This window comes from Siphateles boraxobius, unplaced genomic scaffold (genome assembly GCF_051911475.1).
Source record: "Siphateles boraxobius isolate OS27281-9 unplaced genomic scaffold, OSU_SipBor_1 92, whole genome shotgun sequence".
NCBI classification, from domain to species: Eukaryota; Metazoa; Chordata; class Actinopteri; order Cypriniformes; family Leuciscidae; genus Siphateles; species Siphateles boraxobius.
The window spans coordinates 2,262,130-2,287,545 of NW_027509222.1; the positions used below are offsets into that span (position 1 = coordinate 2,262,130).

The window sequence follows — 25,416 nt, forward strand, 5'->3', positions numbered from 1 at the left end:
ATGCTGCAATACATGCTGGGTATTAGGCTTGTTACGATGGTTGGTGTTACACAATGTTTAGTCGCAACAACGGTTTCATCACTTGCCCACCGCGTTAAGTCCTGCCTATTACACACACACACACACACACGACCCACAGAAAAGACGCGCGTCAGTATCGAGATCTCTTTCGGGATTGAACAAACCATAACACACACAAATTATGCCAAAATGTCCGTTTTGTCGAGTGTCCTCATAAGAACACTCTTAAATTATTTAAATAAAGTCTTAAATGAACACGCTGACAGACAGGACCGAGCAGGTAATATTTAATATGAAACAAAGTCTCAACTTTCAAATTTGGTCAGAAAATAAAACAATAAATAGGCCTACCGTTTTGTGGCTCTTTAATGTGTCGTGACAGATTGCCTCAGTAAAAGCCAGGTTCAAATCCACCGACGTTAATCTACTAACTCTCCTGACTGCTTTGTCGGACAGAAATGGTGGATTTTGATTGGTCAGATCGCATGTCAATCAAACTCCTTGCGGAGGATGAATTGACGGTAATTTAAAAGTGAAAGTGGAGTGCACACTGCCGCACCATCTTTTTATAAGCGATGTAAAAAAAATGTAGTTTCGTTTTCAAATTAGCGCCAATTCAAGGGACAATAACAAAACAGTGCTGCTCCACACGACCGCACCATTATGCATGCCCGTGCAAACGTGCGCATATTACGTTTGCCTTTAAATTAGCGATTTAAAAGCCCGATACCGGTAATACCGGTGTGTCACAAGTCGATTAACCGGTGGGAAAATATCGTCACCGTCACATCCCTACTGGGTATCAGCATAGTACAAAACACCTCGGTTACGACTGTAACCTCGGTTCCTTGAAGAGGGAACAAGACGTTGCGTCGAGATGACACTATGGGAACGTCTATACCAATGCCACCATAGTGACCATTGCCTGTCTTGTGTGAAATCAGGCAAGCACAACAAAGACAGAATCACCTGGGACCCAGGAGTGAAACCCAAAACTAGGTTGTAAACCCGATGAGTGTGTGTGGAAAGGAACATCACACACCTCTTGTAGGGATACCCCAAATACAAGGCTACAAAGCCACCATACTCCTCCTGCTCCAACGCACCACGGAAGAAACCGTTTTCTTCCTGTGCAGGGAGCTCTAGAGTGATCGTGGCCTCAACAACTTCAGTTGAGAAACCTGAGTCTATGAGTTGAGCCTCGTCAGAGGCCAAACCCACACTTCCATAACTCTGTTCTTCAGAACTCCTGGAAGTACAAACAATCAGGGAAACAATGTACAGATGCAGTAAAGCCACGTCTGCAACTCCATAAGAGCTCCATCACCTCGGGGTGGAGTCTCCCTTCCCTGGGCCTCTGCCCCTGCCTCGACAGGATGTCTGCTCCCTGAATCTGGTGCCCAGGGATGTAGAGCCTGAGCCATCATCACCAGGTGATTAAGTGCCAGGTGAGATGGTGACCCATCCACGGGCACCGAGCGACCATCCATGATCGCTCCCCAGCCCATGAGGCAAGCATCTGTCATAAACGTTAAGCGACGACAATGAGCTCCCAGCACAGGAGCCTGGTACAAGAATCAAGGCTTCTTCCACATAACTAGGGCACGTAAGCATCGCCGCGTGACCCTGATCATGCGAAAGGGGTTGCCCCTCGACGAAACCCTTTGGTCCTGAGCCACCACTACAGGGGTCTCATGTACAACAGGCCAAAAGGTATCACGTTGGACACTGCTGCCATCTGACCCCAATCTCTGAAACTGTTTCACAATGAGTGACTGGCCTAGCTTTATTCTTTTCACAGCCGACAGGATGTACTCTATGCGTGCAGGTGAGAAGTATGCCTGCATCGACATTGAGTCCCAAACCACGCCTAGAAAAGTGGTCCTCTATAGTGGAGAAAGAGCACTCTTTTTGGCGTTTAGTCGTAACCCCAACTCTTTCCTGTGGGTGAGAACGACATCTCGATGCCAAACCGCCAACTGATGCGACTGATCGTGAAAGTGCGGGGTGATAGTGCTAGACTGAATGGAAGAACTCGATATTGGTATGCTTTGCCCCCTGAAAGCAAACCTCAGGAACTTCCTGTGATATGGAAGGATGGAAATGTGGAAGTATGCGTCCTTGAGCTCTATTGTGACAAACCAGTCCTCGGATCTGATCTGTAGCATGATTTGTCTCAGGGTTAAAATTTTTAACTTTAGCTGAATGACTGACTCGTTCAGAACTCTCAGATCCAAAATGGGATGCAAACCCCCGTCCTTCTTTGGAACGATGAAATACCGACTGTAAACCCGGTGCTGCTGAAGGGAGATACATGTTCTATGGCCCCTTTTTCCAACAGGGTTTTCACTTCTTGTTCCATTACCAGAACATGCTTGGGGCCCACCATGGTGGATAGGACCCCCATAAACCTGGGCGGGCGAGACCCGATGATAACCCTTTTCTATGGTCTGCAGGACCCAACGAGAAATATTTGTGAAGTGAATCAATAAAACTGACTTGAAATAAATCTAAATTCTCTTGATAGCTTTGGGTTAGCAAGCATTAGTCACAAATAAAAAAGTATCTAAATTCATTAGCTACAGTAAAGCCCAAAATGATAATATGAAGATCAGCTTAGTCAGATTCACTGATTCATAAAAATAGCAAAGTGTTCAGATTCAGAAGATATATAATGTACGGTAATTTGTAACAAAAAAGCAAAACATAAGAGATTTGTCTCAAAATACTCACAGCATTTTGACTTCTTGGAATATCTACGGCCTTGAAATGTCAATGGGATTTTTTGTGTCTGTACAGCATCAGATTCTTGGTTTTTGCATTGCCTTTTCAATACTTTCTCCGCAGTCCCTATCAATGTCTCACAGCATTTTGGATTTCCTTGGAATTCTTCAATTTGCCTAAAGGATTGACAATTTTCTCATAAAATATTCTTTAATGTTACAGAGATTTTACTCTAATATGTAATTTGTTTCTTAGTTTTTAAAACATACCTTTTAAACAGGGGATGTTTCTCAAGAAGTACTCTGACCTTGTAAAAATCAATTACTACAATTTCACAGCATGTCATAGCCTGCACTGTCAATGTGGCAGGTTTTCCAAACAAAAAACTTGCCTGAAAAATGAAAAGAAAAGTTAATTTATTTAAATGATGTACACAAAAAAACTGCTTATGTACACAGTATAATAACCCAGGTACCCTTTCAGTCTGTCACATTCGAAATTACGTCAGAACGGAACTGACAAATTGAAATCTCACCTGAGAGCCCAATCACCTTTGAGTGTAAACTAAACGAGCCAATGGACATTGGCGTGTAAGATTTGCATCGTGGACTCCGCCCCACGAAGAGGGTATATAAGGAGGAGTGCGTGTATTCGCACATTCAAGCTTTCGCTTCGGAGCAGAGCGGTTCTTATTGTTCTGGTCTGCAATCATCAACGTGTTTACTACGAGTTGGGAAAAGCTCTTCATTTTGTTTTTGGTGTGATGGCGCTGCAGTATGATGAGTATGATGCCTAATGTTTTAAAATCTGTTCAGATCTTACACATTTTACACCACATATTGCTTACTGTACAACATATAACATAGAATGTATTATAGGCTACAAAAAAGTAAATGTGCTTTCGGCAAATTCTAAAACACTGGTAGTCTTGGCAGACTTTAGAATAGATAAAATAGAATAGATAAAGGCAGCTCATTCCACAGCTTTGGGCCCATTATTGCAAAAGCTCGATAAAAAAAAGAAAGAAGAAGCAGTTTGTGATTTTCTGATCTCAGTGTTCTGGAAGAGTTATATGGAGTCAGTCAGAGGTGGAAAGTCCAGGTTCAGAAAGTAAAAGTCCTCCTCAGTATTTTGTTCCAATCACCTGGATTTGCTAATTCAGACAGGATATAGAACTAATTAGTGAAATCAGCTGACTGAGTTCATGGGTGGAATAAACATATGGCAGGACTTTTACTTTCTGACCCCTGGACTTTCCACCTCTGGAGTCAATAATTTTGCAAGATAAGGAGGAGCGTGATTATTTAAGTATTTATACACAAAAGTCAAATTGTTAAATTTAATTCTAAGATGGATTGGCAGCCAATGTAATGAGCCTAATACTTAAGTAATGGATTTGTGTTTCCTCATCTTCTTCAGAAACCTCGTCGTAGCAATTTGCACTGTTTGTAGTCGTGCTAGGATGAACAGTATACTGATTTGAATTGCCTAAGCCATGACTAAATAAAGGCTTTTTATATATATTTACTTAAATTCTCGAGTGCCTTGCCTTGATACATTTTTTTAGTACATTATAGTTAGAGACACCTAATATAAAGCGGGACCAAAACATTTTATGCCGTCCAAATTTTAATATATTTTAGTCAAGCTAATAGTCAATTCAATGAGTTGATATTAGATATTAGATAGTTGATATTAATGGAAAGTACAATTGTGTCGTCCGCTTAGCAATGGAAAGTGCTTCCTAAAAATGCTAATGGGAGAAAATATAGAGAAAAAGAGCAAGGATAAAACCTTGCAGAACCCCCAGAGGAAGAAGTATTTTACCAAAGGTGGAATTTCCATGGCTAACTGAAAAATATCTATCACTTAGATAGGATTGAAACCACTTCAGTACCTTTCAAACTTACCAAATGTTCATGGCGGGAAATGAGGATATGGTGGTCAATCATATCAAAGCAAAGGCTGCACTCAAAGCAGCACCAGAATTACATCATCTATAATAGTTTGGGTTTAGTGACATTTCCGGACATGGGATAGTCTTGCACACTTACTCTGTGCACTTAAGTAAAGATTTTGTGTATTTAGACACGTACAGAAGAAGGTGGCACACTTACTGTAAATTTATGTTGAGAAACACCTCAAAGACCATTACATAAGCGTAATTTGCCAATAAACTGGCCTGGCATGATTTTATCCAGTTCCCATAGCATTAGACACTAATACAGTGTGGAAGAGATTGATAAAAGGCGAAACAATATATTTAAATATTACCTCTCCAAAATACATTCCCTTCTGATATTGTCCAACCACTTCTGAAAGGTCATCATTCAAACTCTATAAAATATGTATAAAACAAAAGGTTAAAAAAATATATTATTATAAAAAACAACAACAATGATTAAAATAATAAAATATTAGGGTGTATTTTAATAATAAAGTTTTTTCTTATGAGTGTTACCGAGTTTTATTGTTCATTATAGTAGTCAACTAAAACGCCTATTACCGCCACGGGGACCACCGCCGCAATGCCAGGCCGTTAAATACAAACCACCCACATGTGACACTAGTTTGTGAAATCACCATCAGGTGGTGCAAAGGGGGGGTTTGCAACATTGCTCAGTAAAGTTGGAATTTTTACATTTTTACTTGTAAATGAAGATAAAATAAAAATAAATTACTTGTCATAATAATAATAACATAGCATTGTAGTATTTAATCTCGGCTAATTATTTATCATATAAATGCTAAATGTTTCAGCTATTTGACTTCTGTTACAGTGAAATATTACAGTGACAGCAGTGCATGAAGTGCGATTGCTTTTTATATACAGTACTAGCCAGATCAGAATCAGAATCAGAATCAGAAAGAGCTTTATTGCCAAGTGTGCTTGCACACACAAGGAATTTGTTTTGGTACTGAGGCTTCCAGTGGACATATACAAATACAACATGAAACATAATACTACAAATTATAAGAATAAAAAATAAAAATATAAATATATGAGAATAAAACTATCACAGTTGGGTTTAGTCAGAATAGACATTTCCAGATTTACAGATTATGAACCTATTTACAGTGTTTTGAATATTATAAATAAATAAATCTACATATAAGTATCACCTGAGTTGTGGGATATTGCACTAAACATTGGGAGTATTGCACTTACAGGCATATGCCTTGGGAGGAGTGTTAACTGTTCAGGAGGGAAATGGCCTGTGGGAAGAAACTGTTCCTGTGCCGAGATGTTCTTGTGGCCAGTGATCTGAGTCTCCGTCTTGACGGTAACAGTTCAAACAGGTGGTGTCCAGGGTGAGTGGAGTCTGTGATGATTTTACCTGCTCTCTTCCTCACTCTGGAAGAGTACAGGTCCTGGAGGTTTGGCAGGGGGGCACCAATAATCCTCTCCGCAGTCCGGACTGTCCGTTGTAGTCTCCTGATGTCTGATTTGGTAGCTGAACCAAACCAGACAGTGATGGAAGCGCACAAGACAGACTCAATGACGGCTGAGTAGAGCTGAATCAGCAGATCCTGTGGCAGGTTGAACTTCCTCAGCTGGCGAAGGAAGTACAGTCTCTGCTGGGCCTTTTTCACAGTGGAGTCAATGTGATTGTCCCACTTCAGGTCCTGAGAGATGATAGTGCCCAGGAACCTGAATGACTCCACTGCTTCCACAGTGCTGTTCATGATGGTGAGTGGGAGGAGTGCTGAGCTGTTCCTCCTGAAGTCCACGATCATCTCCACTGTTTTGAGCGTGTTCAGCTCAAGGTTGTTATAACTGCACCAGGCAGCCAGCTGTTCAACCTCCAGTCTGTAAGCAGACTCGTCACCGTTTCGGATGAGACCGATGACAGTGGTGTCGTCTGCAAATTTCAGGAGCTTGACAGTGGGGTCTTTAGAAGTGCAGTCATTAGTGTACAGGGAGAAGAGCAGTGGGGAGAGAACGCGCCCTTGGGGAGCACCAGTGCTGATTGTGAGTGTCTTGGATGTGTGTTTCCCCAGTCTCACTCGCTGCTGCCGGTCCGTCAGGAAGCTGGTGATCCACTGACAGATCGAGGATGGTATGGAGAGCTGGGTCAGTTTGGCTGTGAGAAGACCAGGCATGATGGTATTGAAGGCCGAACTGAAGTCCACAAAGAGGATCCTTGCATAAGTCCCTGGTCTGTCGAGATGTTGCAGGATATAATGCAGTCCCATGTTGACTGCATCATCCACAGACCTGTTTGCTCTGTAAGCAAACTGAAAGGGATCCAGCAAGGGTCCAGTGATGTCCTTCAGGTGGGCCAGCACCAGTCTTTCAAACGACTTCATGACCACAGACGTGAGAGCGACAGGTCTGTAGTCATTAAGTCCAGTGATTTTGGGTTTTTTGGGGACAGGAATGATAGTGGAGCGTTTGAAGCAGCAGGGAACTTCACACTGCTCCAATGATCTGTTGAAGATCTGCGTGAAGACCGGGGCCAGTTGGTCAGCGCAGGCTTTTAAACAAGCAGATGAGATGCCGTCTGGGCCTGAGGCTTTCCTAGTCTTCTGTTTTTTGAAGACTCGGCTCACGTCCTCCACACAGACCTTAAGCTCAGGTTGGATGGCAGGAGGGGGGAGTGATAATTGGAGAACAGGAGGTGATGCTGAATGTGTGAAGTGCAGATCAGACCGGGTGTGTGGTGTGAATGAGGGCTTTTCAAACCGGCAGTAAAATGAATTTAAATCGTCAGCCAGGTGTTGATTGTCCACAGATCGAGGGGATGGTGACTTGTAGTTGGTAATGTTCCTCAGGCCATTCCAGACTGATGATGGGTTGTTGGATGAAAACTGGTTTTTCAGTTTATCAGAGTAGTTCCTTTTAGCAACTCTGATCTCCTTTGTCAATCTGTTTCTGGCCTGGTTATACAAGATTTTATCCCCACTTCTGTAAGCATCCTCTTTGGCATGACGAAGGTGTTTGAGTTTCCCAGTAAACCATGGTTTATCATTAGTGAATGATAAGAATGTCCTGGTAGGAATGCATGTATCCTCACAGAAACTTATATATGATGTTACAGTATCTGTGAGCTCATCCAGATCATTGGTAGCAGCTTCAAAAACAGTCCAATCAGTGCAATCAAAGCAGGCCTGTAGATTCTGCTCTGCTTCATTAGTCCATATTTTCACAGTCCTTATTCCAGGTTTAGCTGATTTCAGTTTCTGCCTGTAGGTCGGTATGAGATGAACCAAACAGTGATCAGAGAGCCCCAAAGCTGCCCGTGGGACGGAGTGATATGCATTTCTTATTGTGGTGTAACAGTGGTCCAGTATATTACTGTCTCTGGTGGGACATGTAACGTGCTGTCTGTATTTTGGTAGTTCACGGGAAAGATTTGCTTTGTTAAAATCCCCAAGAATGATTAAAAGAGAGTCTGGGTACCTTTGTTCCGTTTCAGATATTTGTTCAGCCAGCTGTTGTAGCGCCGCGCTCACGCACGCGTCTGGAGGGATGTAAACATTCACGAGAATGAAAGAGGAAAATTCCCGAGGCGAGTAGAAGGGTTTACAGTTTATGAAATGTGCCTCTAAATTAGGAGAGCACATCTTCTTCAGTGTTGTTACATCTGAACACCAACTTTCGTTAATGTAGAAACACAATCCACCACCTCTCGTTTTCCCCGTTAGCTCCGCGATGCGATCCGCTCGGAACAGCTGGAAGCCCGGCAGATGTATTGCGTTGTCCGGTATGGCTTCACTCAGCCAGGTTTCAGTGAAGCACAAAGCAGCAGAGTTTAAAAAGTCCTTGTTAGTGTGGGTGAGGAGAAGTTCATCCGTTTTGTTAGGAAGGGATCGGAGATTCGCAAGATGAATGCTGGGGAGTGCAGTGCGCAGGCCGCGCTCGCGGAGTTTAACCAGCGCGCCGGCTCGCTTCCCGCGTTTGCGTCTGAACGCGCGTTTGAACAACAACGCTGCCCCTCCGACGAGAATGTCCAGCAAAACGTCCGAATAATCAAAAACTGTAGAAAAGGTTTCTGGTGTGTGTTTCCTAATGTCCAGTAGTTCGTCTTTGGTGAAACTGATAGGAAAAGAATGACTAAACGCAGAACAAACGAACAAAAACAACACAATAGCTGGAGAGCTCCACACCGAGGCGGCCATCCGCGGCGCCATCTTGGATCTAGATAAGGTGTGCATTAATAAATAAAACGATCAAAAAGTGGATTACTCTTAATGGGAATGAGTGATATAGCCTAGTTGTCTAACACATGGATTTATTTACTTTGTCAATATTGTGACCGAATAATTTAAATATAAAATGATTGAAACTACACTTAATAATTGTCATGAGTCTGGTATCCTTCTCTGTCTCCCTCTTCTGGTTACACACACACTTTACCTCACGCACCTACAATCATCCTCAGCTGTTTCTAGTTACACTCTCATCACACCCATTCTCTCACACCTGTTCTCTCTCTCCTCTAATGTTTTGTGCTACTTCATGCTCTCCCTTTCCCTGTTTCTTTGCCAGATTATTTCGTACTCTACCCATGCTAGTATCATCTTCCGACCTGTTGTTTCTGTCCTGTCCGAGTCCTGTCTTATCTGAGTTCGATCCGTCATCCAGCCTGGCTCAGGTCAATCTCTATTTGTTCTATTCTAACCTTTGCTCTACATTCTGTCCAGCCCGCCTGCTGCCGACGAACGCCAGAGCGTCCATCTCTCCAACCATAAGAACGCTCATTCTCTAAGGGATCAGTGAGCAGAGCCCGCCGGATCCTGTTCTCAGACTGTTTGCCGCTGTCTACTTGAAAGAGAGACTTTCTTATTTTATGTTATTGGAGCGTCAGCATTTACGGCTGCTTTTCTGTTATTTAGACTATCTCAAGACAGTTTTCCGTTGGACTGTGTACACTCTCTTAATTAAAGAAACTGTTATTTGCATTTCGCTTTTGGGTCTTACCTTTCAACACAACAATAATTCACTGATGTATTTCAACAGATCACGCATATTCATTCACTATCAAAACATTCTGCATTAATTTAGTATAAGTGGCGATTGATAGTGAATAATAATATAATGTACTGATGGTAACCAGGTTGTGCTGTTGAGGCTCATGTAGCCTCTCGAGGAGAAATGGAAACAAATGAGCGCAGCACACACAAAGAAACTCCGTAGGAATACATCGGAGTGCACTCGTCAAACAGCTTTGCATGAGAGCACTCTCTGACAAAGCATAACCCAATTCAAAAACAAATATAAAACAGTGGTACACATCGGATGAGGCACTGAAATTTGTGTTTTCAAATTTGCGTTGTCCCAGTGGAATTGCATCCGACAGAGATAACTGACGCCGCCAACAGTTCCGTTTGGTATATGTAAATACTACTTATAGTTTGTGAAAATCATGCACTGTTTGTATTTTTGTTGCACAAGACAATTTTCACAATTGTTCACACTTCTTGCTGCACAATTTGTGTTTGTTGTTCATATTCAGATTGAATATATATATATATATACAAGCCACTTTTGCTTCAGTGTTCTATTACAATGTTACTATTTATTTTACTTCCTGAACTTTTTATAATAAAAAACACCAACTTTTCACTGAAAATCACCTATAATAATGTTGTAATAAATGGCTATAACTTGCTTAGGGATTGTTACATGTAGTCAAAATTACATCTGGAAATCTAGAATATCCAAGTACAACTTTCTAAAGGTAAAAATCCAAACATCAGGAGGATTTATTTGAGTTGAGTAAAAAAAATCACTAAAAATTGCACGATCAAGAGTGCTGAATACCACCACGATTGAAAATGTGACACTGACTTCATATGACAGTTCAATAAACAAGTAATTAATATTAAGTCACTTACATTTTAGACACAATATTGACTGTACTTGTTCTATTTCAGCAGCGAAAAGTTTCAAACAAAGATCACAGCAGAACCATAACGCGATTTTTGCACAGATGATAATAATAAATCAGTTTTGTACATCGTACATTACATAGACCTGATCTATTGTTAATGCTTATCAATTATCAGCACAAATCAATGGTTTATGAAATTTAGTGGATAAAACTGTTGATTCCTCAGCCAGATATGATGCTAACTTTGCTTAAAATTGGATTTACCCAAATGTGTGTTTTGATGAAACAATGAGGTTTAGTTTGTGTTAGCTTTGATTTCAAAACCTACAAACATGAAACGGAAATTAACTTTATATGCTCACCTGACATGTTCCTCTAAGAATGCAAAATAGTTCTCTTGTGAGAGCATTACTGTACTGGATGATTTCCCCTTTAGGAAAAAAGTACATAACTGAAGATAAAGCAAGGTCCTGTATAAATGACTGTCCAGCTTGTGCGAAGTAAGGAATCTGTAAGAAGGAAAACAAAATTGTTATTAATGAACCAACCCTCATTATCATAATATTCTTTGGTAAATGAGTAAAAGGATTCTTGCCCCTCAATTTTCCAGATTGATAAACCACTCATGTGAAGTAAGCAGCAAAACAGTACTCATTCGATATGTGCACACAAGGGCAGTGAGTGGCAGCGATACTCCTGGAACGCACTCACATAAAGCTGATGCTCATACAGCGTGTGAGTACATATCTTACGGGGCTTGAACGGTATAATACACAAAATGATGTGTCAAAACGCCCATCTTTGCGAGCATCTTTGTAAATAGTCGTTTATGTCTTAGGTGACTGTAAACAGTGCATTCGGTGTTAAAGTGAAGCAGTCTAATGAAGCTCCTTGCCATTCATGTTAATCAGTCTCTCATTGCTCACAACTAAATCACTTTTGAAGATTATGCACTGTTTTTGTACATTTGATTACTTTATACAATTCATGTTGTATTTCTATTTCTAATGCTTAAGGTTTATGTCTCGAATGTTGATGGTGAGCAACTATGCAGTACAGCCGCAAATATTTTGGATGAAAAGATACGCACTAATTAATAAAGAGAATCCTGCCTTACCTAGTAGGATGTAGGAAGGACACAAATACACAGCACTTGCTGAATAATATTTCTGATCATTTTTGTATCAGACAACTCATTTTGTTAATTTAGGAGGTGCAGTGTTTCTATTTGTTTTTGTCCTCCGTCAAATATTGGACAATGTTTAATTACACCTTACGGGTTGTAATTATGTTTAGTTTGACATTAAACCTTTTAGGCTATTTTAGGCTAAGCCAGAGTATCCTAATATGGATAGTGTTTTTCTGAAGCCCTGTTATTAAAAGCCTATTAAAATGATCATTGTAAAATTAATATTTTTTGCGCTTGTTTATTTGATTCTCAATTAAAACAATCAATATTATTAAATAACATCTGTGGTATTACTTATCAGAAAAACAAAAAACAAAAAAAACAAAAACACTGACATTCAACAGAGAGCTTAATTATTACTTATAAAGTTTGAATGATCGAGATCGGCTAATCATGATGACAAAAAAATCGGTAATCAGTATCACTGCAAAAAAAATCCTGAACGCAGCATCCCTACCCAGGAGTGACAAACGCGAAGTCTGAGAAGAATAGTAATTTTTTAAGCTTTGTCCCACCATGTTGTTGTGAATGTACATATAACCCTGCTCAGTGCCATTTGGTTTCGATTTTCTGTCTTTCATGGTTGTGAATCAGCGAGACAGAAACTCTGGCTCAGACTCTGCTCTTCTTATCTCCCCAAAGAAAGCCTTTGCAACCTGCCAGATTTATTAAGTACTGATCCCACTTTGCAGAAGTTTGTCAAATTTTTTCATGTCAGTGAACATGAAGAAATGGATACGCTGTCTATCAAGGCCTTGGGCAGTAAAAACTGGTCATGTGCTCCTTCCCTCAGAGATGGTTTCTGCCACCGAAACAGATCTTTTGAATGTACTCTTTTTAAAGGTCGAGAAATTAAGACTTAAAGACTTGATCTCAGCTTGATTGATGCTTTCTGCTGGGTTCCTTTCTTTCCCAAGTAGCACAATGAGAATGTTAAGACCTGGAAGTTTCCCTACTTTGAAAAACCCAGATGTCTGGAGTGTCTTTTTTCATGACATTCAACTTTACTGAGTGTGGCTATATATTGTAGCCCAACTTTGCGGCCACATGAAAGCTTGTTCATCCGAGCCGTCAGTGATATAAAGGGATGCCTCACCAAGTATGTGATGTGCAGCTTTTGCAGCCATTACTTTCTGGGCAAGAAAAAAAAGGTCTTTTCTGGACTTAAGGACATTGAAAACAGACATTACGGAATTTTTTATTCAGAATGGTCACTCAGAATTACTTTTAGAAGCATTCATGAACAACTCAGACGGAGCTTTAGAGGAATCTACCAACAAACTCAATTTGAATTTCAGAGCTCCCATAGCATAAGCTGCTGATGCAGCCACTCGTTCACTCATTCAAGTAAACAGGGTTATATATCCAAAACCCATACGAGTTTTTTTTTTTTTAAACATACAGACGTTTTTGTATGAACCATTCTTGTATTAAACCATTCTTTAGTGGTTTAAAGAAACAAAAATAGGTTACTTTTTGAAATTCATTTAAAAAATACTGACCTGTGACAGAAGCTCCCCTCTCTCTGCCATTACGACATTCTGTTTTAGTTCATCTGGCAAGTCATGCATTATGAAAGGTCCTCCTGGGAAAGCTTCACCTCTGATAATAAAAAAAGATCAATAAACAAGGCTTCTCAAAAAAAAAAGTTCATATCTGATTTCCGCTACAGCTTATAATGTAGGGGGCGGGATATTTCAGATTCTAGAGTATTTGATTGGACAGAAAATCTTATGAGAAACTGAAGTGCAAAATTATGTCATCAAAATCTGTATGGGTTGTAGGGAGAGGGCTGGTTCACACACAGGGATGCAAACACATGTATGGTCAAATAAGAGAGAGGTAATCAAAGCCCTCGCCCCGCGGCAAATATCTAGATACTTACATTGCCACCAACCCCTGCCATCCCCGGCCCACCCCTATAGGCAAATAGAGTAAAATGAAATTAAGAGGAATTAAAGAGGAATGTTGAAAAGAATGATACTTTCAATCTAAGCCGCAAGTGGGTGGCGGCTGGCGACCGTCTTAATGAGCGAGTCATTCATTCAAATGATTCGTTCAAACGACTGATTTACTAAGAATGAGGCAGTTTATGAATGGGTAATTGAATCTTTGACTCAATTCGTTCAAATTGCTGAATCATTCAGTAATGAAACATGGCTGAGTGTTCCTGTGAGTTCTGCTATAGTTCTGCTGTGATCTTTGTTTGGAACTATTTTCGCAGCTGAATCAGAACAGTCATTGCTTCTAAAATGTAAGTGACTTAATTTAAACTATTTGTTTATTGGACTGTTATGAAATCAGTGTTTGGGTTTCAATTGTGATGGTAGCTATACAGGAAAACAGGATTCTGGTCATGTGATGTTTCTTAACTGTATAATATGTTATAAATAACTGCGCGAGGTTCAACAGCACAACTGTGTTACCGTCAGTAGGCCTACATTAGGTAGGCTTATATTATCAACTATAGGCTATCAATCGCCACTTACATTAAATAAAATAAAATCGTGATTCCGGTGATTCCCTAGTTATTTTTAATAAAAAAAATTTGATATTGAAAATTGTTTTAACCAGGGCATTTGTCCAGTTGGGCAAGTACAATCCTCTTTCACTTGTCCCTTAAAAACACACACGTGTCCCGGACAAGCGTTAATGTCGAGCCCTGATATGCTTTGCTTGATTGGTTTTCCCTGAAGAGAATTAGGTTGTTGAAAACGAAATTAAAAGAGTGACGCACGTTTATTGCGTTTTACCGTGATGAGAGATCCGTGTCTTTAAGGCGAGACACGGCAGGCAAAAACATATATTTTTTTTCACTGGTCAATTTTGAGATTTTGGGCTATTTGTCTTTAATAACATGTCTTCTTTCAGACTTGTGCTGAAAAAAGTCCAAAATACACATTTAGGTCTTTATTTTACTACACTTTGTCTGTTTGCGTGTGTAGATTTCGCATAAATTCAACAAAAGTTGGCGTTCTAAATCATCCTTCTGCTCCGCTGATCGCTGTGTGCACCCTGTCATCACACACACTGTTAGAAAGCTCTCTCTCTACTTTGCAACGCTATCGGATCCAAATATGGTCATTTCCTGTTTATCAGCAACCAATCATGAAAGTAAAACGGGCGATTTAACTTGAAATGCGGATCTCATTGGCTGATGCCAATTTCTGACAACGTGATTTGTTCAGAATCGTCACGTGACGCGCTCTGACATTATATACATGCATCACATATATACAATACTTTACACACTATTTATACAAAACAATTATATTAAACAACACATTTCAGTTTTTGTATAATATAATTACTATATAATACTAAACAAAGCTGTAATTGTGGGATCCTAAAGTGGTTGTAAGTCCCTCAGGCAGATTCATATTCACATGTGTGATGGACTTTTGATGTGTGGTTTTGATGTTTTGAGTGTTGTTTTGGATGTTATGATCAGTGATGGATGAAGCAATGATGAGTTTTGGATGTTAAACAGTGTGATACATTGATTTAACATGGACCTAAAGCATATTTTGTCTGTAATTCATGGCTTTCAATAGAAATTAGTGGTATTTTGGCATAAAAATCTTTAAAGGCCGTTTTCTCAAAATGAGTTTTTTCCTACACTCCTAGTGACGATTTTCCACTTCTGTAGCACCTACATACACCAAACTTTACAGTCCTATTCCTAACTATATTGTGAAGGTTTGTTCAGAGGGATTTGTTGATATATCATTCTTGGCCTGATTTATATGACATTTTATGCCTAGAAATAGGGCGGAAATAATTTTTTTAAGGCTATTGGCAGTATTTTCTGATTTACAGGGTAATAAAAGGAGATATTCGTAATCCCTTCTGTAAATGTCTTTTCATTGAATATATCAAAAAAATGCAAAAATAATTTTGAAACTTGTTTTTTTCATCTTCAAAAAACGTCACTTCAAAATATATGCAAATTACTGCTTATTTAATTAGATATATCCTGATTAGCATATTTAAACATAAAATGACAGAAAACTTGCAATAATTTTTTTTCTCCTATTCATGCAAGTAATCAACTAATAAACTCAACCCATTATAATGATTTATCTGTCATCCACCCTTGATTAATTGAAATGTCATTTTGTTATTACTTGGCGCGTCGGACCCGCGGATTATGATCCGTGCAGCACTATCGCCAAACTATTGGTTTGAGAATGGACATAGGCCGGTGTTGTGCCAAATTTCGACTAACAGAACCGTCACAGTGGAAAAAGTGTATCTGAGCATGTGACTGTCGGTCCGAGTTTTGTCGCGACTCGGAGGCGGCATTAAATTTGACGGAGGCGGCCGCCTCGTAATTTTCTATGCAGGAAAAACCCTGCATTACCTAACCATTTGAAATAGGCCTACTAAAATGTTTAATAAATAACATGACTAGTAGATTAGACTTTTTACTCTTACTTGAGTAAGAGTAAAAAGTATCCAATGAAAAAACTACTCTTAGTAAAACTACTTCAAATGAGTTAGTTACTAGTTACTTCGGATCATATACTGTAGGCCTTTATATATACTATATATATATATATATATATATATATATATATATATATATATATATATTTAACATGATATAACATAGTATTTTCAATTTAAATTACTATTATTATCATAATTAGTAGGGGTGCTCCGATCAGGATTTTTTGGGCCGATCACCGATCCTCGATTACTGGAAGCTGTATCACCCGATACCGATACCGATCACCAATTACAGGGTCAATTTGAAGCCTTCTATTTATCATGTAGCATTATTTATTAAACTATATTAAAGCATCAATGTACATTAAGTATTACAATTAAGAGAAGACAACGTATCATGAATTGACTCCTGTGTATTTATTTGCAAGCAACATATCCAGCATATTAACTTAGCAGCCTGTGCTTGGTTATTGAGAGCAGCTTAGGGCTTGACAAATACAACTTTCCTGTAGAATATAAAATAAAAATATATAAAAGACAGAACATATGAGTCTTTAAATTTAGCTTTAGACTACTTTAAACTAAAAACTGCAACAAAAAAGGCTATAGCCAAAATAATGTTCTGAGTCAGTCAGCCATCAGTTTTTCTAATACACTTAAAAGGACCACAGTTAGTTAAGTGCACAGCAAAAAAAGAAAATATAAATAAAAGTACTTCTTAAGCATTTTTTTTTTTTCAAGAACCCTTGCAAAATTGTTTTAAAAAGATTAAGAAAGCCACCACTACTGGTCACATCTATGGTTAGATTGATTTGTTCAGATCCAGTGAAGTCGTGTCCCACCACTGTTTCTAAGGATCGATATTGTCCCCCCACCAATTTTTGAAACATTGAGGCACGGATGTACCTAATACAAATAAATAAAACATCTCCAGTTAACTAGCAGAGCATTCATTTAGTTCGCTATTAAATAAGAAATTAGCACTAAAATGTATTGTTGTTTTTTACTCAAGCTGAGCGCTCGTTGCCGCGGCGATCAGTTGCATTGATACAGCGTTCTCTGTGGCTCGTGCGCAGTCTTCACTCGGACGCGCGCTTCAATCTATCGCCGTTGTGGAGACTCTCTATTCATTCCGGCGAAATCACAAAATAAAAAGCACACAAACGTGTCCCTGCTTGATATACTGTAACCACTCATGAACATATTCAGTTTTGATGAGAGAAAAAAAACTATTTGAGTGCGGATTAGAACCCGCAACCTCTGACACGCTTGGCAAAGGATCTATCGCTAGACCATTTAAGAACTCACACGAAGTTTGCGGATCGATGGATTTATTTACGGGTTGAACGGAGAGGCTGCACAGTTTGACAAGCGGACAGCGGCATGGTATAGACATTATAGATTGATTGATAATGAATTGTCTTTTTCACACACCTTGTAGAATTGCCAGACCAGTGAAGCCATTTTTACCAGGGCATAAAAAATTGTCTTGCGAGTTTTGCGTCATCTGATCGTCTTTTCTTGAATCAGCCTTAATAGAGACCGCCGATCACACATCCCGACGCAATTATCGGCCGATTATGATCGGCGACCGATCAATCGGAGCACCCTTAATAATTAGATAGGCTATCTTTGCAACAAAAACAGAAGAGACAAGCATTACTTCTGCCATCTGTAGCCCGAAAACCATTGCCTGTCCTTTGGTTTGTATAATAGTAACTTATACAACTACATTTGGATTATTGGACAATGTCGAAATAAAGTGACTCTGCAGAGTTTTGCATTCAAAGGCATGTAAAATGTACCATTGACACAGAGAAGAAATAGTTAAAACTCTTCACATGTGCTAGCGCTCATGAGGTGTAAAAAAAAAAAAAAAGTTTGGTTCCGGTTGGTTGTCAGTTGAGGTCATGGGTCGGTAGCCACTTTTTTTTTTTTTTTAGTGGCAGCAAGGGATAGGAAGGAAATTATTATTTTTATTTTATTTTTATTTACAGTAGCGATTGATAAGCTACTCTATTTTTTCATAACATAGCCTACCTGTACATGTACTCTACCACCTTGTGTGTCCCAGCATGTTACACACACACACACACACACACGCTGATTTTAAATGTGTGCGCGTGGGCAAACGAGGTTGCCTTATTGTAAAGTGTTACCGATTAGTTATACAACGATTCAGACGTCTCGTGAGTTCAGTGTTGGAAAGATCAGTTGTTTTAACCATTCATTAAAACGAATCGGTTCAAAAGAGTTATTAGTTCGCGAATTAGACGTGTCATTATTGGACGTGTGCGCGTTGTGTGATTATCCCGGCGGTTAGGACATCCCACAAGATTTGTGACATCACAGAAAACATTTCATCACTGGATAGTTTTTTCGTTTATTTAAAGTGTGGTTTATATGTCAGCTGAATGTGTGGAACGCTTTTCAGAGAAGATAAGGCAACGTATTTTAGCACAATTCCCACCCAGCGGTAATTCAGGAAAAAATAAATCTCTGAATGCTCCACATGAAACTTTAGTCTTCCGACCTTTCCATCGTGTCGATTTATTTTCATTAATATGTGCGAGGGAGAGAGAGCAAGACAGTGCTTAGTTTTGAGACGGTGAAGCCTATACTTTCGCCTGGCTCCGCAGAGAGTCCGCGCGCGCCACCGGGGCTCTCTCTCTATCTCTGCTCGTTCAGTTCATGCGCTCTGTCACAAGTGCAGCAGTGCATCTACATGACAACGACGATGTGTGAACGCCCGTGGCTGCCTCGTTTGTTAGCATTGTTGGAGGACAACAGGCTATACAAATACGGTGCTGTACAAAAACATAAATTATAGTTCGCCTCAAAGTTTTTTATTTGTGTATTTATTTAATTTGTATTATTTCTTCCCCAAGCTCATAAAATTAATTTGGGTCGCACATAAATTGACAGGGTCGGTCGGAAACCGGAACCAAACTAATTTTTTTTTTATGCCTGACTGCTACGGAACATCTGAACACAAACAAAGACCAAATGCACATCGAAGGATCTTCTTCTGTCTGTTATCCAAAATGTCATCAAATGTATATTTCTACAAGCATGTTTAAACTGGTTAACTGTGTCTAAGGCAGGCAAAAGCATTTTTCAAGTCATTTTTCATTACCGCAGGATGGCGGGTGTTAATTTCATAAACTGTGGACAAGCTTATTTAATGTAAATCTATAAATTAATGTATGTCAAAAAAATAATGTCAAACTTTGTAGTAGTGCTATCGTGGTGTAATAATCGGTTGGGTTGTAAAATGTATTACCAGGGTACCCCCAGGATCCTCAAACTTAAATTCAAGGCATTTTAAGACCTTTTTAATACCATTTCAAATGAAATTCAAGGCCAACTTTGTACCCATTCCGACAAAAGTATGAGGGGAAAATGTCAAATCTGTATACATTTTAAACCCTAGAAAATCATTATGTACAGGTAGGCTACTTGAATTAAATAAAACATTTTACTTAAATTATCAGTCATATTTAATACATACGCAACAGCGTTGTAGCAAAGCACGTGTGTGTAGGCCAGTGTTAATTTTGGCAGGCATTTTTGATTTAGTCTTAGTTTTCATCTTCAGTCGAAAATGCTTATTGGTCTTAATCACATTTGAGTCATTTTGTTTTTTATAGTTCTAGTTGACAGTTACTTTACTTTTGGTAGTTATTTTATATGTAGTCTTTGGACAGAAAATGTCATAATTATTCTCTCTAGGCCATTTCAATCAAGCTTATGATAAATGATTGGCATTGCGCTCTTTAGCAGTAGCACTTGTGCAGTTCTACATATATATCCCTTTTCCTATGTCCCGTGGTTCTCCAGTGTTTTAGAGTGCCGTACCCCCTGAACCCCCTCTCTTCCACTTAGACTGCACTCACACCTTTTCCGTTAAGTGACAATATTTGCCCTTTAATAAAGTTTTCCATTTCATTTTTTACCTTTATAATACCTTTAAAAAAAGAAATAATGCTTTAAATAAAACAATGTTCATTAAATATGCAATGTTAAAAACATTAAAATCGCCATTAGGTGGCGGTAACTCACAATCTTTATTAGTGAGTCTTTGAGTAATTCATTCATTGAATCTCTCGATTCGTTCAAAGCCACATATTTCGATGCAAAATAGAGCAATAAGCCTGACAATGCTGTTTTAAATGTAGTACATCATTTAATGTTACCCCTTTTTTATTTTTATTTTTTTACTGTTGTATAAAATCAATGTCACATTTGAAATCGTGTGGATATTTGAGAAACATTGCATTCTTGCTTGTATAATATGATCAATATTAAAAACACTGCTGGATATCAGCCTGCATTTTGACCGCAGATGTAGTTGCACAAACAGCGCAAGCGACTCTTGACAGAACACAGGCCGACTGAATGACACTTTAATTTAAGTAGAATATCTCAAATGAAGATCGCTGAACTCCAGCTTATCTGTGTTTTCAGATCATCTGCGCTTCTTCAGCAGTGTAGAGAGAGTGCGCGCATGGTTGCCAGATACTATTGAAAAAAACGGGTAGAAAATATGTTCTTTTAACAGAAAACCTCTGATTTGGGGTTTAAATTATTGAATTCTGTCATTTGTGGCAACAGTGGATTAAACCGACACTTTCCCATTTCAAGCGACAAACTAGGTTTAGGTTACTATCTTGTTCTGTACCTCACTTGCCTAGTAACCATAGTAACGAGTGCGCACGCTATCACATTTTCTGCTATGACGTGGAGTGCGAGGTGCACTCATTCACTGCATGAATTTAGAATTAGCCTACATTAGTAGCAGTTAATTTTGTTACGGTATGAACTCAATCCTAGGAAAGGCAAAAAAATACATATAAGACCTTTGTAACGAAATCCAAAATTTGTATACCAAATTCAAGGCTTTTAAGGCCTTAATTTGAGATTATCAAATTTAAGACTTTTTCAATGCTTTTAAGACCCGCGGGTACCCTTATTACCTAAATCAAATGAAATCAAATGTATCGTCCTGTGGAATCATTCATTCACAGACAGCATACGAAGATGTTCAACTAATAAAGATCTTCATCGCTGGCAAACAATATGATAGATTTGCAGATTTGCTTTCACCTGACTGTAGGTCCACGGCCACTTCATCCAACGCTCTTGATGTTCTTAAATCTTCTTGTTACGACTCCGAGTCGAGTGTGAATTGAAAGCGCTTCATAGGATTCCGTGCGTGCAGGAAACTGAACAGATCATTCAAACTGATTCGCGAAGCTGATTTAGACAGATCAGCCAACTTTTTTGATGAAGTCTTTGAACAGAATCGACTCAAAAGAGTGATTCATTTGTAAACTGAGCATCGCTCATGCCCATAGAAAAGATACAGCGCACTTGGAATAAACTACGCATTTAACAACATGTATTGCATTTAAATAAAGTAACGAGAGGAACGTCGCCCAACGTAACAAAGTAAAAGTAAATTTTTTTCATTAGAAATGTACTCGAGTTAAAATAAAAGTTCCCACATTTAAATATACTCTTAAAAGTACAATTAATACTTCAAGTAAATGTACTTCGTTACTATCCACCTCTTATAATCAGACCCCCCACCCCTTAAAAGAAACTCTTTGGATCTGCACAATTCACACAAGTCACCCATGCTATTGTTATAATTTGGGGATAAAATAGACAGATTTTGGAAGCTGAGACTTTGTTTCTGACCAAAACATTCAGAAGTAACAAAGCAAAAAGCTCTTTGCGATTTTTGGATGGGAGGCACGCTACAAATAATGTTTGGTGTAGGGAAAATCCGTGGACCTGGCAACTCTGGCTTCAACTACGGGCTGATTGATAGGGTCAGATAGAGCCTGCTTTAACTTTTACATGCTATTATGTTAACTTCGACAGCCCTAAATTCAACACAAGGGACATTTTCTTCACACACAGTATGAGTTGCAGTCTGACACGTTTTTATGCCACTCCTGATTGACAGGATATAATTGGCCCTGACCATTGGCTGTTTTTAAACAATTAGTCATTATTGGACGTGTGCGCGTTGTGTGATTATCCCGGCGGTTAGGACATCCCACAAGATTTGTGACATCACAGAAAACATTTCATCACTGGATAGTTTTTTCGTTTATTTAAAGTGTGGTTTATATGTCAGCTGAATGTGTGGAACGCTTTTCAGAGAAGATAAGGCAACGTATTTTAGCACAATTCCCACCCAGCGGTAATTCAGGAAAAAATAAATCTCTGAATGCTCCACATGAAACTTTAGTCTTCCGACCTTTCCATCGTGTCGATTTATTTTCATTAATATGTGCGAGGGAGAGAGAGCAAGACAGTGCTTAGTTTTGAGACGGTGAAGCCTATACTTTCGCCTGGCTCCGCAGAGAGTCCGCGCGCGCCACCGGGGCTCTCTCTCTATCTCTGCTCGTTCAGTTCATGCGCTCTGTCACAAGTGCAGCAGTGCATCTACATGACAACGACGATGTGTGAACGCCCGTGGCTGCCTCGTTTGTTAGCATTGTTGGAGGACAACAGGCTATACAAATACGGTGCTGTACAAAAACATAAATTATAGTTCGCCTCAAAGTTTTTTATTTGTGTATTTATTTAATTTGTATTATTTCTTCCCCAAGCTCATAAAATTAATTTGGGTCGCACATAAATTGACAGGGTCGGTCGGAAACCGGAACCAAACTAATTTTTTTTTTATGCCTGACTGCTACGGAACATCTGAACACAAACAAAGACCAAATGCACATCGAAGGATCTTCTTCTGTCTGTTATCCAAAATGTCATCAAATGTATATTTCTACAAGCATGTTTAAACTGGTTAACTGTGTCTAAGGCAGGCAAAAGCATTTTTCAAGTCATTTTTCATTACCGCAGGATGGCGGGTGTTAATTTCATAAACTGTGGACAAGCTTATTTAATGTAAATCTATAAATTAATGTATGTCAAAAAAATAATGTCAAACTTTGTAGTAGTGCTATCGTGGTGTAATAATCGGTTGGGTTGTAAAATGTATTACCAGGGTACCCCCAGGATCCTCAAACTTAAATTCAAGGCATTTTAAGACCTTTTTAATACCATTTCAAATGAAATTCAAGGCCAACTTTGTACCCATTCCGACAAAAGTATGAGGGGAAAATGTCAAATCTGTATACATTTTAAACCCTAGAAAATCATTATGTACAGGTAGGCTACTTGAATTAAATAAAACATTTTACTTAAATTATCAGTCATATTTAATACATACGCAACAGCGTTGTAGCAAAGCACGTGTGTGTAGGCCAGTGTTAATTTTGGCAGGCATTTTTGATTTAGTCTTAGTTTTCATCTTCAGTCGAAAATGCTTATTGGTCTTAATCACATTTGAGTCATTTTGTTTTTTATAGTTCTAGTTGACAGTTACTTTACTTTTGGTAGTTATTTTATATGTAGTCTTTGGACAGAAAATGTCATAATTATTCTCTCTAGGCCATTTCAATCAAGCTTATGATAAATGATTGGCATTGCGCTCTTTAGCAGTAGCACTTGTGCAGTTCTACATATATATCCCTTTTCCTATGTCCCGTGGTTCTCCAGTGTTTTAGAGTGCCGTACCCCCTGAACCCCCTCTCTTCCACTTAGACTGCACTCACACCTTTTCCGTTAAGTGACAATATTTGCCCTTTAATAAAGTTTTCCATTTCATTTTTTACCTTTATAATACCTTTAAAAAAAGAAATAATGCTTTAAATAAAACAATGTTCATTAAATATGCAATGTTAAAAACATTAAAATCGCCATTAGGTGGCGGTAACTCACAATCTTTATTAGTGAGTCTTTGAGTAATTCATTCATTGAATCTCTCGATTCGTTCAAAGCCACATATTTCGATGCAAAATAGAGCAATAAGCCTGACAATGCTGTTTTAAATGTAGTACATCATTTAATGTTACCCCTTTTTTATTTTTATTTTTTTACTGTTGTATAAAATCAATGTCACATTTGAAATCGTGTGGATATTTGAGAAACATTGCATTCTTGCTTGTATAATATGATCAATATTAAAAACACTGCTGGATATCAGCCTGCATTTTGACCGCAGATGTAGTTGCACAAACAGCGCAAGCGACTCTTGACAGAACACAGGCCGACTGAATGACACTTTAATTTAAGTAGAATATCTCAAATGAAGATCGCTGAACTCCAGCTTATCTGTGTTTTCAGATCATCTGCGCTTCTTCAGCAGTGTAGAGAGAGTGCGCGCATGGTTGCCAGATACTATTGAAAAAAACGGGTAGAAAATATGTTCTTTTAACAGAAAACCTCTGATTTGGGGTTTAAATTATTGAATTCTGTCATTTGTGGCAACAGTGGATTAAACCGACACTTTCCCATTTCAAGCGACAAACTAGGTTTAGGTTACTATCTTGTTCTGTACCTCACTTGCCTAGTAACCATAGTAACGAGTGCGCACGCTATCACATTTTCTGCTATGACGTGGAGTGCGAGGTGCACTCATTCACTGCATGAATTTAGAATTAGCCTACATTAGTAGCAGTTAATTTTGTTACGGTATGAACTCAATCCTAGGAAAGGCAAAAAAATACATATAAGACCTTTGTAACGAAATCCAAAATTTGTATACCAAATTCAAGGCTTTTAAGGCCTTAATTTGAGATTATCAAATTTAAGACTTTTTCAATGCTTTTAAGACCCGCGGGTACCCTTATTACCTAAATCAAATGAAATCAAATGTATCGTCCTGTGGAATCATTCATTCACAGACAGCATACGAAGATGTTCAACTAATAAAGATCTTCATCGCTGGCAAACAATATGATAGATTTGCAGATTTGCTTTCACCTGACTGTAGGTCCACGGCCACTTCATCCAACGCTCTTGATGTTCTTAAATCTTCTTGTTACGACTCCGAGTCGAGTGTGAATTGAAAGCGCTTCATAGGATTCCGTGCGTGCAGGAAACTGAACAGATCATTCAAACTGATTCGCGAAGCTGATTTAGACAGATCAGCCAACTTTTTTGATGAAGTCTTTGAACAGAATCGACTCAAAAGAGTGATTCATTTGTAAACTGAGCATCGCTCATGCCCATAGAAAAGATACAGCGCACTTGGAATAAACTACGCATTTAACAACATGTATTGCATTTAAATAAAGTAACGAGAGGAACGTCGCCCAACGTAACAAAGTA

The 25,416-nt window shown here is 38.9% G+C and overlaps 1 protein-coding gene across 1 annotated transcript in view; it reads right to left on the bottom strand.

Annotated features, from left to right (window-relative positions):
• Positions 1-25,416, bottom strand: part of cngk (cyclic nucleotide-gated potassium channel) — a 153,001-nt gene that overhangs the window by 35,685 nt on the left and 91,900 nt on the right. Inside the window, exons 21-25 of the mRNA XM_077224760.1 lie at positions 13,275-13,374; positions 10,946-11,092; positions 5,020-5,082; positions 3,015-3,136; positions 2,755-2,921 (exon numbers count right to left, since the gene is read on the bottom strand). Of these exons, the coding sequence (XP_077080875.1) occupies positions 2,755-2,921; positions 3,015-3,136; positions 5,020-5,082; positions 10,946-11,092; positions 13,275-13,374 (599 nt within the window). The remainder of the gene's footprint in view (positions 1-2,754; positions 2,922-3,014; positions 3,137-5,019; positions 5,083-10,945; positions 11,093-13,274; positions 13,375-25,416) is intronic.